Consider the following 15,937-nt stretch of genomic DNA (forward strand, 5'->3'; position numbering starts at 1 on the left):
CGTTTTGTGATAAAATTCAGTGTATACACATTGTATTAGTAATATGCAATTTATGTTACTGTATATCTTGATGTAAAAACAATCTATACTTACCTATATTAAAGATTTATGTACAATTTATTAAATGAAATTGCCTGAGCATAGCATGTAGTACTTGGCCTAAGTTTGTTTGATATTTTTTATTTTCAAATTTTTATAGCACATCAACTCTGTTTATTCACACAACCACAAAAGTTCATCCACTTTATTCCTATTTCTTCCAGATGTATTACAAATATTTGATTAATGACAAGTTGATAGCTTGTTTGTGAGTTTCAGCTTGCCATGTTTAACAAATACACATCATGTAAGGTCTTATAACTAACAGCTGGCAGCTCAGACAGCCAATGACTGAAGTGTGTTTCACAATGATTGTGGAAAGTGTATTCAGAGCCCTGCAAAACACAATCATCGGGTAGCGGCCATTTCCCTCAACATCTATTCTGAATCTTTGATCATGTGAGCCACAAAATAGATTAGGCATAACATACATTAGAAAATGTATTATAGATGTTATGGGAGGCATTTCATTAAGGAAAACAAAGTGTCTAGACAGTTTATGGGAATGAGCCCCAAGGAAAGTGTTAAAGTGTCCGGCTTTGACTGGCCACTCTCAGATAAACATGCAACTTCATACGATCACATTATTCACAAGAAGTTATAAACCATGATGGACAAGCAGGAAAGGAACATCCAGGAACTACCACATCAGGAATCAACACTGATTAGGTTGTAGCCAGTTGGGGTGTCAGTTTTAAGCTTCGGTTACGAAGCTTAAATAATCCTGTGTCACAGTACAGTTGTACCCCATGTGCTTGGCTTGACGGGTCGCAGCTTTCCACTCGACAGCTCACTGAAAATGTCCAAGGTGTCACCAGGCTTCATCTGGTACAAACATCATCGTTGCACTGGAGGACAGACGGTGAGACACAGGTTATAATGCCATCTGGATAAACATTCAACCAGGTATTTTACATAGGCAATGTTTAAAAGGGGTGCTTCAGGTATGTACAAAGCCAACCGGATCCCTGAAAAACCAAACTGGGTGATGATTGAGAATCACTGAAACACATTCGACGGCTAAGTGAAATGTAACAGTGAGTAAGCACACGGCCCACAGAATATTGCAGCAGACTTTTCCACCACTGGGAATTTCCCAATATTCTACCCTCTTATTATACATAACGGTTGAAGTGGTTACAGTAGCTATAGATGTAGAAAGTTACATATGAGCAGCACTCACAATCGGCCATTCAGTGGGCTGTTGTCCCCCCCCATTTCCTCTTTCTTTGTACCACATGAGTTGTACTCTACGCTGTATTTACGTGGCATGCTGTTTTTTTTTTTGCTTGATGCCTAACTCAGGCTGGATTGTAAGGTTCTGTAGTTTGACATATGCAAGTTCAATCTTTCCCTTATTTCGGGAATATCTCTCTCAGATGTGGTAACTCAGGAATGAAGAGCTTTCAGTCCTTTCTGGAAAAAGGGGTTCCAATTTAACCCGTTTTGTTCCCAAGTGAAGGTAGGATTTGTAACCAACTAGGGCAACTAATTGTTGGCTCGAACACCATTTTCATTTTAGTACCCAATTAAGAGCATTGCTTTGCCTTCAGTCACAGGAACTGCCCACACATGTACAACTGGCGTTAACAACATTTGTAATTAGAAAAAGGCATAGCTTGCAGGGCAGCACATCTCCCACAAGCTAGTGTAAGAGTGGGACACCACCTCCCAAAGCCCTGGGCATCGGGCCCTGTCCACGGGGAGTTGGTGGTGGTGGGGGGGGGGTACTGGGACCCTCCCAGTTTCCTGAGAGAGGGTGGAACAGTGTTCCTGACCCCTGGGGCCATCAGAGCCGGAGGTGACGGGGCCTGGTCCATTCCTCTGGGAGAACTGGCACGTTTCCAGCTGTGATCCAGACAGAGATAGGAGCTGTAAGTGACAGTGTGTTTACTGCCAGCCGGGCCGGGCCAATGGACCCATGTGGGCATTTCAACGGGGGTTGGGGGAGGCGGCCGTTTCTGGGTTTCCGCCTGTTTTCCTCCACATTGTGAGTTCAAGGCTGAACTCCTGTCTGAAGTTGACATTTCCTGGGATTATCAAATGGTCCGATGACATTAACTCATGTCATTTCGAGCTACTGTCACGTTCGTCATCCAAGCAACGCGTCGCCTTCCGGGATGGTAGCGCCCCAGTGCGTGGGAGCCTGAGGGGGACTCAACCCACCCCTTTACCCCTGTGAGGACACATAAAAGGCTACTGTGTTCCTGAGCGGCTGGGAGGACATCTGCTCGTCCTCGGCAGTCACGAGGAAACCCCCATGCCGTGATGCCCCCTGGGCCTGGCACTGAAGTGTTAGAAGCACGTCGCCCTGCCGGAGGGAAGCCTGTGGTTGGCCCACATGCTGGGCGTCTGAGGCCTTCCAAGATCTCAGAGGCCTGGGAAGTATCAGCCTCAGCTTATTCCTCTCGAAGGCTTGTGCTTCTGAAAAAAAACGTACTGTGTCGTTGAACGACAAGCGATGGGTGGGAATAGATGCACAAGTGACTATTAAAAGGTTTGATGCAATTTGGAAGTAAATAGCATGAGCTAGTGAAACGGACGTGAAACTGGGCATTAGTCTCCTTAAAGGTGGTAAAATTAAAATGTGAACAGATAACACATGAACATATGTACTAGTAAACAACTAGTTAAAGGCCAAGAAAGGGTCCATGGAAAAATGTGCGCACGTTAAAAACTAGAACTGTCCCTACACCAAATCATCATCATCGAGGGCCCAACCCATCTATTCGTATGTTCTGTCATTTCGCAGGATGGCCATCAGGCATCAACAGGTTCTCATGGGAGCCATTTCATTACCTATACTGTAGAGGTATGCCGTTATCTGAAAAACCAATTACACCAGCCAGAAAGACCCCTGTCAAGGATCAAAATAGGTTTTAAGAAGAGTCATTATAATGGCTGTCTGTCTAAAATTGGAGACAAGATCTGAATCGGAGGGTGCAGACGGGCCGTGTGAGGACTGTCAATAAGGAGGAGTCTGTCTGTACACAGTATCTGTAGACGCTCACCAGATGGAACTGGTCTGCGGCTTGGAACTACTCTTTATCTGCGACAGGATCTGATGTAAATGTCGGCTCAGAGCCCTTTCCCAAGAGCAATAATTCATTAATAATAGGTTAATAGGTTGTTCCAGAACGTTGCATCTTTCAAGCAAGTTCTTGCCTGTTATTAATAGGCAGCTGTCTTACCTGGGGTCTCTCCCCTGCCTGTACATCAGCTGAGATGCTGAGTGCCTTGGTTATGTCATCCAATGGCAAATCATCTCCTGGAGAATCCTGGACGAAATGCAGCAGGACCTGACCTCCACCTGTACAGTACAAACAAACAGTATGGTTGGACAGGGGAGAGATATGTCAGCGGCATCTGATGACATTCTAGAAAATACTGACATGATCTCACACTGCCCTCTAGAGGAGAGGCTAAGGTACAGTACAAAAGAAGTGATTTCACAGCTAGCACTCAGGAATCAACTAATTATCACGCCCTTGACTATGTGACTCAGTTTAGCTAGTTCAAGGCTTACTACAAAACTGTGATATGGCTGGAGGTACAGGAGAGGTTTGACAACCACTGGTATAAGTGACTGCTTGCTTCACAGGGGTCCAGGAGAGGTTTGACAACCACTGGTATAAGTGACTGCTTGCTTCACAGCAGTACTGTGTCAAGTGTCTGAATTCAAGTCACAGCAGACCCACATTATCTAGGGGTCCAGGAGAGGCCAGCATAACGCTGGATCAGCGCCAAGAGACTAAACACTAAAATAGGGACTGAACCATTAATCCTTTGGCCCCTTTTTAACTGACATATTGGCAGTGAAGAAAAAGGCTAAAGTAAACCCTGATATAGCTCCCAGTATATCCCAGCATCCTAGAATCAGTCGGTTTGATGTTCAGTTCCAGATTTATTTGTTTATTTAGGTATTAACTTTGACTTACATGTTCAGTTCAACAGTTTCTGTTGAACTGTTTCTAATAAAGTCAAAAGACTGTTCGTTTTCCACAGTGTGGGAGGGGGGTAACAGGCCGATTAATCAGCTATCGGCTTTTCCCTGCTCCAAACTAGCGTTATTCTATCGGCTTTTCCCTGCTCCAAACTAGCGTTATTCTATCGGCTTTTAAAAATCCACTATCGGTCGACCACTACACTAATAGTAGAAGTTCAAGGTTCAGCCAATTTAACATAATGGACGTATTTGCGTGTGATCAAAGGCCAAGCGTGTAGTTGCAAATGATTAAGCATTATTTAATGAAATAACATTTAGTATATATCGATGTGTGAAATTAAGAATAATTCATTAAATAATATGAAATGAAGTTCTCCACAAATTTATACCGGGACGTATGTAACAATATGGTTTTCTGTTTGGGCCAAATTCACACCCTGCTGACCATCAGCAAGGATCAAGTAGAATGTCTTCCCCACTTCACTACATGAAGATGACAGATGCCTTTAATGCCTATGCTAAAACCACAGAGATGGAAAGAGACATTATTTGTGTATCCGTGCAATAATTTGTATAGAATGTTTGGTTTATTTTAAAAGTAAACATCATTATTGTAAAGGAATGTATGGAAACTTCATTATGGTAAACATGGAGCTCCCTTAATGCCATTGCAACACCTGGGGACGTATTCACAAAAAGTAGCTTCTAACTTGCGGATTTAAGAGAAACTCTTAAAGACAATGGGCATCAGTCCTCATTTTCTTTTTTTGGTCTAAGAGTATTTCACAAGGCATGTTAGTGCTAAAACCAGCTCCTAAATCTGTGAAAAGTTAGGAGTAGTCAAGAGGACTCCTAAGTCATAAGACCAAATCACCAACAATCCTAAAAGGGCTTCTGCTGGCAATCCGCCTCGTAATCAGGTCGACGTTTTAGAAACATTTAATGATACTGAACTTTTAGGTATCGCCTTAATCACTAGGGTATTATGATCATAGTAGAGCTAGTCTGGAATGCTGTCACTTCACCAACAAACAGAAACAACTCAATAACATCCAAGATCAAGGTTGTGACAACTCTACATGGCCACAGAGCAGACGAACTACGTATAGATCTTAGATATCTGCCTGTAGAACATTACACAATAAATGCCCACTCCAGACCCCATATCGTCCCACAAATCATTTGGTTTCCTCTTGATGTTAGCCACCCGGTGAGGTTGGTGCTATAGATGCAACACATTATTGCACTTATTATTGGAGCATCTAGAAATGAAAGTGCATTTGTTCACCAGCTGCCAGTCATGTAAGAGGCAGATAATTAGCTGAACATATCTTGACTAGTCAGTATATCATTCTTGGTTTCATGTTTAAACAGTGACGCATATAGCCTACATTTTTATTTGAATATCTTTATATCAATATGGGAACATGACACATCCTTCTATAGTATTGTTATGATTAATTCACTGACAGAGACCCCTCCCCTATCAGCCAATCACTGTGGGCATCGTAAGTAAGCTTGTTCATGGAACACGACATCATCCATAGCGACAGGGTCAACCAAGCCCTCTCTCTTAGCTTAAGATTTCTCCCCATTCCGTAGTAAAAGTTGGTCTTAGCAGCTTTGTGAACAGGTTTTAAGAGGAAATTCTTAGCTAAGAACCATTACTGTGGTTTGGGACTCCTCCTAGTGGTAAGAAAATGTTTTATGAATACGGCCCCTGGAGTCCAGTCATTTGCCCGTAGTAGCATAGAAACAGGCTGTTGGAAGATGTTTTCAGGTAGACTCCCTAGGAACAAGTGTACAACCATCTAAATCTCACTGATAAAAATGTTTTTGTCATTCAACTTCAATCAATTGAACAGATAAATAAATATTAAGCAACCAAATCCACCAGCTATTAAGCACAGGTGTCAGGTAGCCAGTTGTTTAGGTTGTAGTATCGAGTGTTATGCTAATCCCCACCATCTATAGTACAACGCAGAGTATTGCCTCTGAAGTAGAAGCTGTTAGCCAACGTTGTTACATGCACATCCAGACATATTTATGTGAGGGAACATCTTTACAATTCCATTATCTAAGAAAGGGGTTCCCAACTAGTCTTAAAGTACCCCCAACGGTACACATTTTCATTGTGGCCCCAGCCAAGCACAGCTGATTCAACTTGTCAACTAATTATCAGGCTCTCATTGAGTTGAATTGGGTGTGCTTGTCCAGGGCTACAACAAATGTGTGTGCTGCTGGGGTACTCGAGGACTGGAGTTGGGAATCACTGATCTAAGACATGTTATTATAAATGTTTGCTTCATCTGATTAAGACATTTGAATTGTAAACATGTTTAATCTGTTTGAGATTAGAGTTTCTCTTTTTTATATATTATACAAGCTATTCTTCTCTCATTTGAAACAGGCTTTACATTTTGGCTCCATGGCCATTTTGCGACCTCCAGATGCATCTATATTCCCAGGGGTGAAATCCATCGATTACATGAACTGTTACTCAGTCAAATAATTTCAAATATTGCATGGGGCTTTTACAATTTTGTTCAGGGTATTTAAACTACTTTTAAATGGGCACAGTGTAGAATCCTGCCTCTAAACAATAACAAGACTTCTCTCCTCCTCGTCTTCTCTTACCAAACCAGACCAGTGTAGTGCCAGCTAGTCCAGGGTGGTTTAGGGTTGGAAAATTGTACCGCAAGAGTTTAGAGCAAGTATATGGAGATTACAAGTGAATGCATACTGAGACAGACCAGCGTGAACGTTTAAATGGGGAATGTCAGCCACTCTGACTCATTTTGTAGAGAAATATTATTTGAAACATTAACTTAAAATATGAACACAGATGTACATATTGCCCCTTTAAATATGCTATACTTCTTACCCCCCTGGCTTGAACTACAGCCCAAGGTACTTAAGATTGCGGTATTTTACAAAATACTTTAATGGTCCCTACAGAAACCTGGTCGTGGCCGCAAGAGATGTAGAGGTCACAGCCTTGCAGTACAACTACATCAAAGCCTTGCAGTACAACTACATCACAGCCTTGCAGTACAACTACATCACAGCCTTGCAGTACAACTACATCACAGCCTTGCAGTACAACTACATCACAGCCTTGCAGTACAACTACATCACAGCCTTGCAGTACAACTACATCACAGCCTTGCAGTACAACTACATCACAGCCTTGCAGTACAACTACATCACAGCCTTCCAGTACAACTACATCACAGCCTTCCAGTACAACTACATCACAGCAGCCAGGAGCTCAACGGCACTCAGGGATCCCTCAGAGGGCAGAGCATATCGATTTTGTGACCTTCAGGACGGAGTCGTTTTTAAACCACCACGGTCCATCACACTTGCCATTCAGGCAACCTTTGACCTTTGATACACTATCTAAGCTATATAATGTTTAGATTGGTTCATATCTGGAAAGACCTCTAACCTTTGCTTCTCCTGTCTCGGCATGGACTTACCTTTGGTCACAATGAGCATCCCACCACTCTGTAGCAGGTCCCCACTGAAGTTACCCTGAATCCCCTGAGCTTTGGCCTAAAAGGCAGAGCAGAAGAAAACACACGTAAAACAACATCCGCTGACCAAAGAGGCAGAGAGTTGAGGTTATATAAGATGTATCAACTGAACTCTACCCCCCCCAGCTGACAGCCATAACAGAGCAATCATCTTGGTCAAAGTGTAAGTCATAATTATTACCTTAGCTGCAGCGTCTCGTACTTTCTTTCCCAGTGCTGCAGGAACCAGGCTCAAAGCAGTGTACCTGTATACAAATGTAAGACGACGTCACAACAGTGATATCTATATAAGCTCCATCAACAAGTTCTGTAGTATACAAATGAATTAGTTTACCTTTTAAAGCCCAGGTCCTTGTAGCATTGCTTCTTCTCATCAATGTACAGGTCTGTCACAGAAAAGAACAGGAGGATCACAACAGGATCAAGATAAGATCAACACATTGTCAATAGGGTGACCAGACGTCCCGAAAAATTCGGGACAGTCCCGAAATCCAAGCAGTTGTCCCGAATCCTGCCCTAATTGTCCCGAAAATTTGAACGAAGTCTCAAAAGCAGACTCTCGAGTAATTATATATATATTTTTTTGACTCTCGATTAGTTCTAGTATGATAGAACATTAAAAACTGTCCATGCATTGAGGCGTCCTGCAGCCAGCTCCCGTCGGCTGCTCATTGGCTGCAAGTTGCAATAATATGTATAGGCGGCTATAGGCATGAATTTTCATTCATTTTTGAAATGGAGGCTCAGGCTGGTGTCCCAGGACCCGATCAAGATCAACACGTAGCTAAAAAGCAAAAACGCCTCTGCAGATACCGGGAGGACTGGGTAGGGAAATACCCCTGGATTACTGCAGTTTTACGCGATGCCGAGAGTGCTGGCAGCAGTGAAATCCTCCGCGAAATATGCCAGCGTCGTGCCTCCAGCGCAAACCAATCTTAGGAGGTATTATATAGCTTATGTATTACACTTTTGTTGTTTCTGTTATTTTATACGCACAAAGAAAATACAACCTATTTGTCCCCTTTTTATGTCATAGAGTAGATGAAGACAAAGAACTAAAACTGATACATCCACCTGACATTATATACAAGAACCTTCCTATAGAGTTAGTGTATTAGAATGCCTGAGAGCCAGCCAGGCGCACCCACCTTGTCTCCACTGGCGCTGGTGAGGACAAACGTGGAGAAGCCCGGGAGCTGGTACTTGGTGTTGAGGGGCCAGCTCTCCACGGACATTACAGACCCAGACCCCCCCCCCCGTCCCCCCGGTCCCTAATTTTACCCATTCTCATCTGGTCACCCTAATTGTCAACACTCAGCATATGGAAACCAAGGCTGGGAATGTTAAGGCTGGCTGTGGAATCCACCAGGGGGAGTGTTTTCTTACATCCAGAAACGCCCATAACTATGTAACTAATATGACTCCGTGTGACACACTTACAAAATGTGTTACAAAATGATGTGTTTTGTAAGCATCCATTGATTTCTAAATAAACTAGAAATGTATTCAAAAATAAAAGATGTACATACTATGTATAGCTATAAACATATATAATGTAAAGTCCCCTTTTCTCTATTTAAAAAAGTATCAGCAGGATCGGTTGTTCTAACCTCCTTTGAAAAATCCCCCTTCGCTGAACTCCTTCATGCCGGTCTCCTCAGGCCCGATGCCCACCAGACTAATTCCATTAGCTTTCAGCGCTGGTTCTAATTTACTGATCTCGGCTGCTGTCCATCGGCACACCTGGCAGCCAAACCTCCGCAGGAAAAACAGGACCACAGGCTGGTCACGCCATAAAGACTGGAGCTCCACACTCTGCAATCAGAGACAGAGAAACGCGATGAAACGTGGAGGGTTGGATCAATGACATTCATTAGGGAAGCCACTCAAACCTGGTGCAAGCTGAAACAGAGAGAAAAACAGAAGGTATCTAACAAGCGTTAGCTTCCTAGCGAAAGTAACTCACATACATACAAACACTCATTGACGCTTTACCGCATACCTCGCCAGAAGCACTTTTCAGAACGTTTATTCCAATTTTTTTTAGTTCAATCTCTGCCATTTCAAGAGAATGTATTTAATTATCTGGAGGCTGCGATAGCAAAATTTCATAACAGTTGCAGAACGCGCCTACTATCACTATATTATCACTCTTATGTATAACCTCCACGCCTTTTCCTACTGATATCCAATCATAACCAGCCTCACCCTTGCACGTGGGGCTGGTTTAAAGTTGCATTTCGAAAAAAAATTCCACAGACATGCCATTATTACTCAGTAACTGTAACGTAATCCATTTTTTCTTTTATATGAAAATTATATTTAAAAGAAGTACGTTTTATTCTTTGTCACAACTGACTGAAATAGTATGAGTCATAATTCCCATAATACCTAGCGGCAAAACTTGAAAAGCAGCTCTTTGCATTATTCCACTATTCATCTGCTCCATAAGGAATTTTTACATCCACTTCAAATACGTTCTGTGGTTTGTGTAGGCTTACACCGCCTAAACCAGGGGCTATTTGAAAAAACTCATGACACCATAGGCTTAATAGTCAAATTAATATGATGGGGTACTTCAGGGGTGCTCTGAGCAGAGCAAAATTATGTTTGTGGTACAATTACTGAAATAGGTTGAGAACAAGTGATCTGTGTAAATATTCATAGAACAGGATTTATTCAACGAGCATCTTCTGTAGATTAAATTTATGCCAATACCTTGATGTCACCTTGTCCCCTTAGCGATTTACATCGAAACCCAGCAGGGTACGCCTAAATGAAACACAGCTAATTTGAAGTGGAACTAAAAATCCCTTTTGATGGTGTAAAAACACAAACAGCCAAATCTCAGTTGGGCCACATGTGCTACCATACAAATATCAATTTTACTGAAATGATATCCCGATATTGACTGCAGACTCCAACACACAGTTTTTGTATATCTTCGTCCTGTGGCCTCTGACCTGTAAATGCAAATCATTTAATTAATAAACTTATAGTGCAGTGGCACAACACCATGGGCCAGTTACATTCACTATTCTCTTACCAGAAACATGTTGCCAGAATGGATTTGAGTAGACAATGGATCCATTTAGACCAGCCTATTTCCTATTATTTATACAAACCAGGTTCATCCATGGGCAATACTCATATTAAATTGGTCTGCCCTGTGTCCTCATATTCATAATCCAATCTACGCTTCAATGCTACTATTCTTTATAGATGTATATATATATATATATATATACAAACCCGATTCCAAAAAAGTTGGGACAGGCAGCAATAAGAGGCCAGAAAAGTTAAATGTACAGATAAGGAACAGCTGGAGGACCAATCTGCAACTTTAATGCTGACAGTTATATCCAAGTTCAAGAACAACATATGCTCCCATCCAGACGTCGTCTCTTTCAGGGAAGACCTGGCATTTTCCAACATGACAATGCCAGACCACATACTGCATCAATTACAATGTCATGGCTGCATAGAAGAAGGATCCGGGTACTGAAATGGCCAGCCTGCAGTCCAGATCTTTCACCCAGAGAAAACATTTGGCACATCATAAAGAGGAAGGTGCGACAAAGAAGACCTAAGACAGTTGAACAACTAGAAGCTTATATTAGACAAGAATGGGACAACATTCCTATTCATTAACTTGAGCAACTTGTCTCCTCAGTCCCCAGACATTTGCAGTCTGTTATAAAAAGAAGAGGGGATGCCACACAGTGGTGAACATGGCCTTGTCCCAACTTTTTTGAGATGTGTTGATGCCATGACATTTTAAATCAATAAGTTTTCCCTTGAAGTGATACATTTTCTCAGTTTAAACATTTGATATGTCATCTATGTTGTATTCTGAATAAAATATAGAAATTTGAAACTTCTACATCATTGCATTCTGTTTTTATTCACAATTGTACAGTGTCCCAAATTTTTTGGAATCGGGTTTGTACATCTGCATATCTACTGCTACATGCCAGTCACTGTCAGGTCCTGGCTGGGGGCCACTAGGCATCTCTATGGGCCTGGAGGTCAAAGCCACACTCATGGGGGCTCGTTGGAGAGCTCCTGCAGCTCCCGGGGCAGGAGACGGTGGGGGAGGCAATGTAAAGCCAGGGCTTCCTTCCCTACTTGCCAGTTTCCAGTCCGGTACTTCCAGTGCTGGCACCACGCACCGGGGCTCCTATGCCGATCCCCAGCCCAGAACTCCCAGTGCTGTTCCCCAACCCGTAACCACCCGGTGCCTCCGGGTGGGACGCAGAGCTCCTACCGCCACCGCCTCCGGAGTAGCTCGAAGAGGGGTTCTTGCTGCCACCCCCGGAGGTGTGGTCTGACGAGCCCCTGCTGTCGCCACCTCATCCCTTGGGACCCTCTTGGGCCAGAGCCTTCCTCTGTTCCAGCACCTATCCTGCCTTGAGTACGGAGCCTCTCTCTGCTCGGGTGCCCCGTTCTGCTCCAGGGGCGGAGCCTCCCCCTGTTCCGGAGGCCCGTTCCTGCTCTTTGGGGCAGAGCCTCCACCAGACCGGGCGCTGGTGCCCTGCCCTCCCCGCCTTCGGGGGGCACTGTCAGGTCCTGGCTGGGGTGCCTCTCGGCATCTCTATGTGCCTGTGGCCCACAGTCAGGGGCTGACCACAGAGATAACTATAGGCATCTCTGCACTTCTCTATTTATTGTCACGAGGCAGCTGCCCCGTGTTGCCTCTAATTGGGGCCCTATTTCAGTTGCCCTTGTCACCTTTGAGTTTGCGCTTCATTGTTTCTGTTAAGTGTTTGCGCTCTCCTTTTGTGGTTTTCTGTTCAGTTATTTGTAAAGAAAAACATTAAAAGGATGTTTTCCTACTAAACCTCTGTTTCTCGTATGCTGCCTCACTTTGACCGTGAAAGTCACAATTAAAAAAACATGTGTACTTCTGTATTTCAGTTCCAATAATCCTAAAAACCAGGTCTGCACTTCCTTTTCAATTGACATATCTATCTATGCTGTCCCTGTTCACAAATCAAATAATCTGCAAGGTGTGAATATATGCTGAAGCCTGAATAGTCATGAACTCTAATGCTTGTTTACTCCTGCACCTCAGCTCCAGTACTTCCAAAGCAGGTTTACATTTTAGGGTGAGTATCAATACTCTTATATAAACCAGATGTAACCTTATGACCACATCAAAACTTCCTGTGCAGGAGGAAGTAAACAGATATATTGACATTGATTGTGTAATACAGATTCAGTTCATGGGAGGATGCCTCTGTAAATGGTTGACACAGTGACTCAGAAAGCGTGTCGTAGGTATTTAAGGGATAATGGATCATTTCCTCATGTGTCTGCTGTTTCAATACATTGAATGCAGGATGTTTGTGGTAAATTAAAAATGTATTGACATTAATTTATTAAATATATTGAAGCATAGCAGTTTATTCTGTTGTCAGTACACTGACATTTAATTTGGTTTTGGATATTGTTGTGGAATTCTGGAGACCAGACACAGGACCTTAATTACAGATACACAGCTCTGGAAAAAATTAAGAGACCACTGCATCTTTTTCTTTCCTTTCCAAATAAGTTGAGGAACATAATGTTTAAAAATAAGACACCACTGCAAATTGAACGCTTCTGTTCCTCACTCAAAACTTTCCTTTTCAACTTTTTTGGGAAGGAAAGAGAAAGGTGCAGTGGTCTCTTTATTTTTTCCAGAGCTGTATATAGCGGAGTTCTTTTTTTTGTTTTTCATGCAGCATGGATAGATGTGTTGCTAGGCATGGTTCTCTACATAATTAAAGACCCCTACTTATATAGGAAGCACCAGAGATTAGAAAACAAAACAAAATTGTAATTCTAACATTCTAGAAACATTTACTCTGTCAGACATATACTCTATCAGACATATACTCTGTCAGACATATACTCTGTCAGACATATACTCTATCAGACATATACTCTGTCAGACATATACTCTGTCAGACATATACTCTGTCAGACATATACTCTATCAGACATATACTTTGTCAGACATATACTCTATCAGACATATACTCTATCAGACATATACTCTGTCAGACATATATTCTATCAGACATATACTCTGTCAGACATATACTCGGTCAGACATATACTCTATCAGACATTTACTGTGTTGCCTTTAGGTAAATATCATACTGTACATATGGATTGCCTATTATACTGACATAATATGGATTTGGCCTATACATTATATGGATTTGGTCTTTACATAATATGGATCTGATCTATACAGAATATGGATATACTCTATACATAATATGGATATGGTCTATACATTATATGGATATGATCTATACATAATATGGATTTGATCTATACATAATATGGATTTGATCTATACATAATATGGATTTGATCTATACATAATATTAATATGGTCTATACATAATATGGATACACTGTAAAACCTACACTGTAAACCCAAATGCATTTCTTACTCAAATGTTTCTACTAAGGGAAACTCAAAGTTAGAGACAGTTTCCCAATTACTTAAAATGTTTATGTTATACTGACTTTTATTCAATTTTTATAAGTTTAAAATGAAAATGTTCCCAGCATGCTCTGCCTCAGGTTGAGATCTTGGAATGGTTTTATTATCTTTTTTTTGCATGGACACTGGATGATCGATTCATCTTAGCTACACAAACATCAAACACATACATTTGTCTAAAGTAATCCAATCATTTAGTCAAACATATATTTTGCACCCACTACTGAAATGATTGTAACAATTATATACAAATGTTTCCTGCCAAAACACGGGCTGAATTTCAATAGGAATTTTGCATTCCTTTGGGTAGCTTTGCAAAATTCCAGTTAAGTTCCCAGGTTTTTCAAAAATATAAGGAAGCGGTTATTCCATTTTTAGAAACCTGGGGATTTCCTTAAAGTTTCTATAACCAGGACTTTCTGGCAACTTATCAAATGCAGCACAGTATATTTTGAGGATATTTGAAATGAGTAGTCCATGAGCTAGGTCTGTGGCAATTTCAAATTAATGATTTATGGGATATGTTTGGTATTCACAGTTGACTATTTCAGTCAATAAAGTAAACTTAGAGAGAATAAATGTGTTCAATAACCATGTCTCTGTCATTAACAAATACAGTCATGGGTGGTAACTCTAGAGTTCACTTGAAAGGGCAATGCATATTGGGAAATAATTTTCTTCTATATTTTTATGTACAGTTAACTGTAAATAAAAATTACAAAAACCTTAACTATTATGTTCCAATAAATTAAATTTTTTAAGTAATTACTTAACAAAATTAAGTTAGTTGACTTAAATATTTTGATGTAATCAGTTTCCACAAAAGTTTTGAGTATTCTGCATTTATTAGGTTTTATAGTGTAATAAGTCCAGAATACTCAATATTTCTGGAAAACCTGGAAACTTAACCAGACTTTTGCAAAGTTACCCACAAGGCACTAGCTTGCAAAATAATGCAAAATTCCTATTTAAATCTAGCAAATATTTTGACAGGAATATTTTTTATATAATTGTTACAATCATTTCAGTAGTGGGTGCAAAATATATGTTTGACTAAATACAGTCATGTATTTAGACAAACGTATGTGTTTGATGTTTGTGTAGCTAAGATGAATGAATCATTCAATGTCCATGCAAAAAAAGGATAATAAAACCATTCCAAGATCTCAACCTGAGGCAGATCATGCTGGGATCATTTTCATTTTAAACTTGAGTAAAAGTCAGTACAACATAAACATTTTAAGTAATTGGAAACATTTCTTTAACTTTGAGTTTCCCTTAGTAGAAACATTTGAGTAAGAAATACATTTGGGTTTACAGTGCACCAACTGAGAGCCTATGTACCCAGATACAGGACATTTCTCATACAACATTTTGATGATGTGATAAATATTCAGACCCTTTGCCATTATACTCCATCGAGCTCAGATGGATCCTTGAGATGTCTCTAGAAGTAGATTTGAGTCCACCTGTGGCAAATTAAATTGATTGGACAGGATCTATAAAGGAATAGACCTATCCATGTAAGGTCCAGTAGTTCACAGATCATGTCAGGGTGAGAAATAAGCAATAATGTCCAAGAAACTCAATGTGGATCTCTGAGAATTGTGTCAAGGCACAGATCTGGGGAAGGTCATAAAAAATTGCAAAAGCATTGAAAATTCCCTGGAGCAAAGTTGGCTCCATCATTATAGAATGGAAGCAGTTTGGAACCACCTAGACTCTTTCTAGACTGGCTAAATGAAAGCCACTCCTGAGTAAACAGGCATATGACATTCCACCTAAGGAATATGACAACATAAGGAACAATATGATCTGCTCTGATGAGACCAAAATCAAACAGTTAGGTAT

The 15,937-nt window shown here is 41.1% G+C and overlaps 1 protein-coding gene across 1 annotated transcript; it reads right to left on the reverse strand.

Moving 5' to 3' along the window:
* Positions 1–230: 230 nt before the first annotated feature.
* prxl2b (peroxiredoxin like 2B) lies at positions 231–9,746 on the reverse strand. Its single transcript, XM_010881983.3, has 7 exons — positions 9,587–9,746; positions 9,195–9,399; positions 7,919–7,970; positions 7,766–7,829; positions 7,528–7,603; positions 3,291–3,409; positions 231–947 (listed from the first exon to the last, which is right to left on the reverse strand). Exons 1-7 carry the CDS (start codon positions 9,644–9,646, stop codon positions 921–923), a joined length of 603 nt encoding a protein of 200 aa, XP_010880285.1. The 5' UTR covers positions 9,647–9,746; the 3' UTR covers positions 231–920.
* Positions 9,747–15,937: the final 6,191 nt, after the last annotated feature.

This window comes from Esox lucius, chromosome 17, assembly GCF_011004845.1.
Source record: "Esox lucius isolate fEsoLuc1 chromosome 17, fEsoLuc1.pri, whole genome shotgun sequence".
In the NCBI taxonomy this organism is placed as follows: Eukaryota; Metazoa; Chordata; class Actinopteri; order Esociformes; family Esocidae; genus Esox; species Esox lucius.

Excerpts from the sequence above, each read along its gene's own strand:
- prxl2b (XM_010881983.3), bottom strand. The coding sequence starts at position 9,646 with ATGGCAGAGATTGAACTAAAAAAAATTGGAATAAACGTTCTGAAAAGT. Across the intron at positions 7,830-7,918 it reads AAGGACCTGGGCTTTAAAAG|GTACACTGCTTTGAGCCTGG; the intron begins GTAAACTAATTC and ends ATTTGTATACAG. Across the intron at positions 948-3,290 it reads AGGCAGGGGAGAGACCCCAG|TGCAACGATGATGTTTGTAC; the intron begins GTAAGACAGCTG and ends TCTGTCCTCCAG.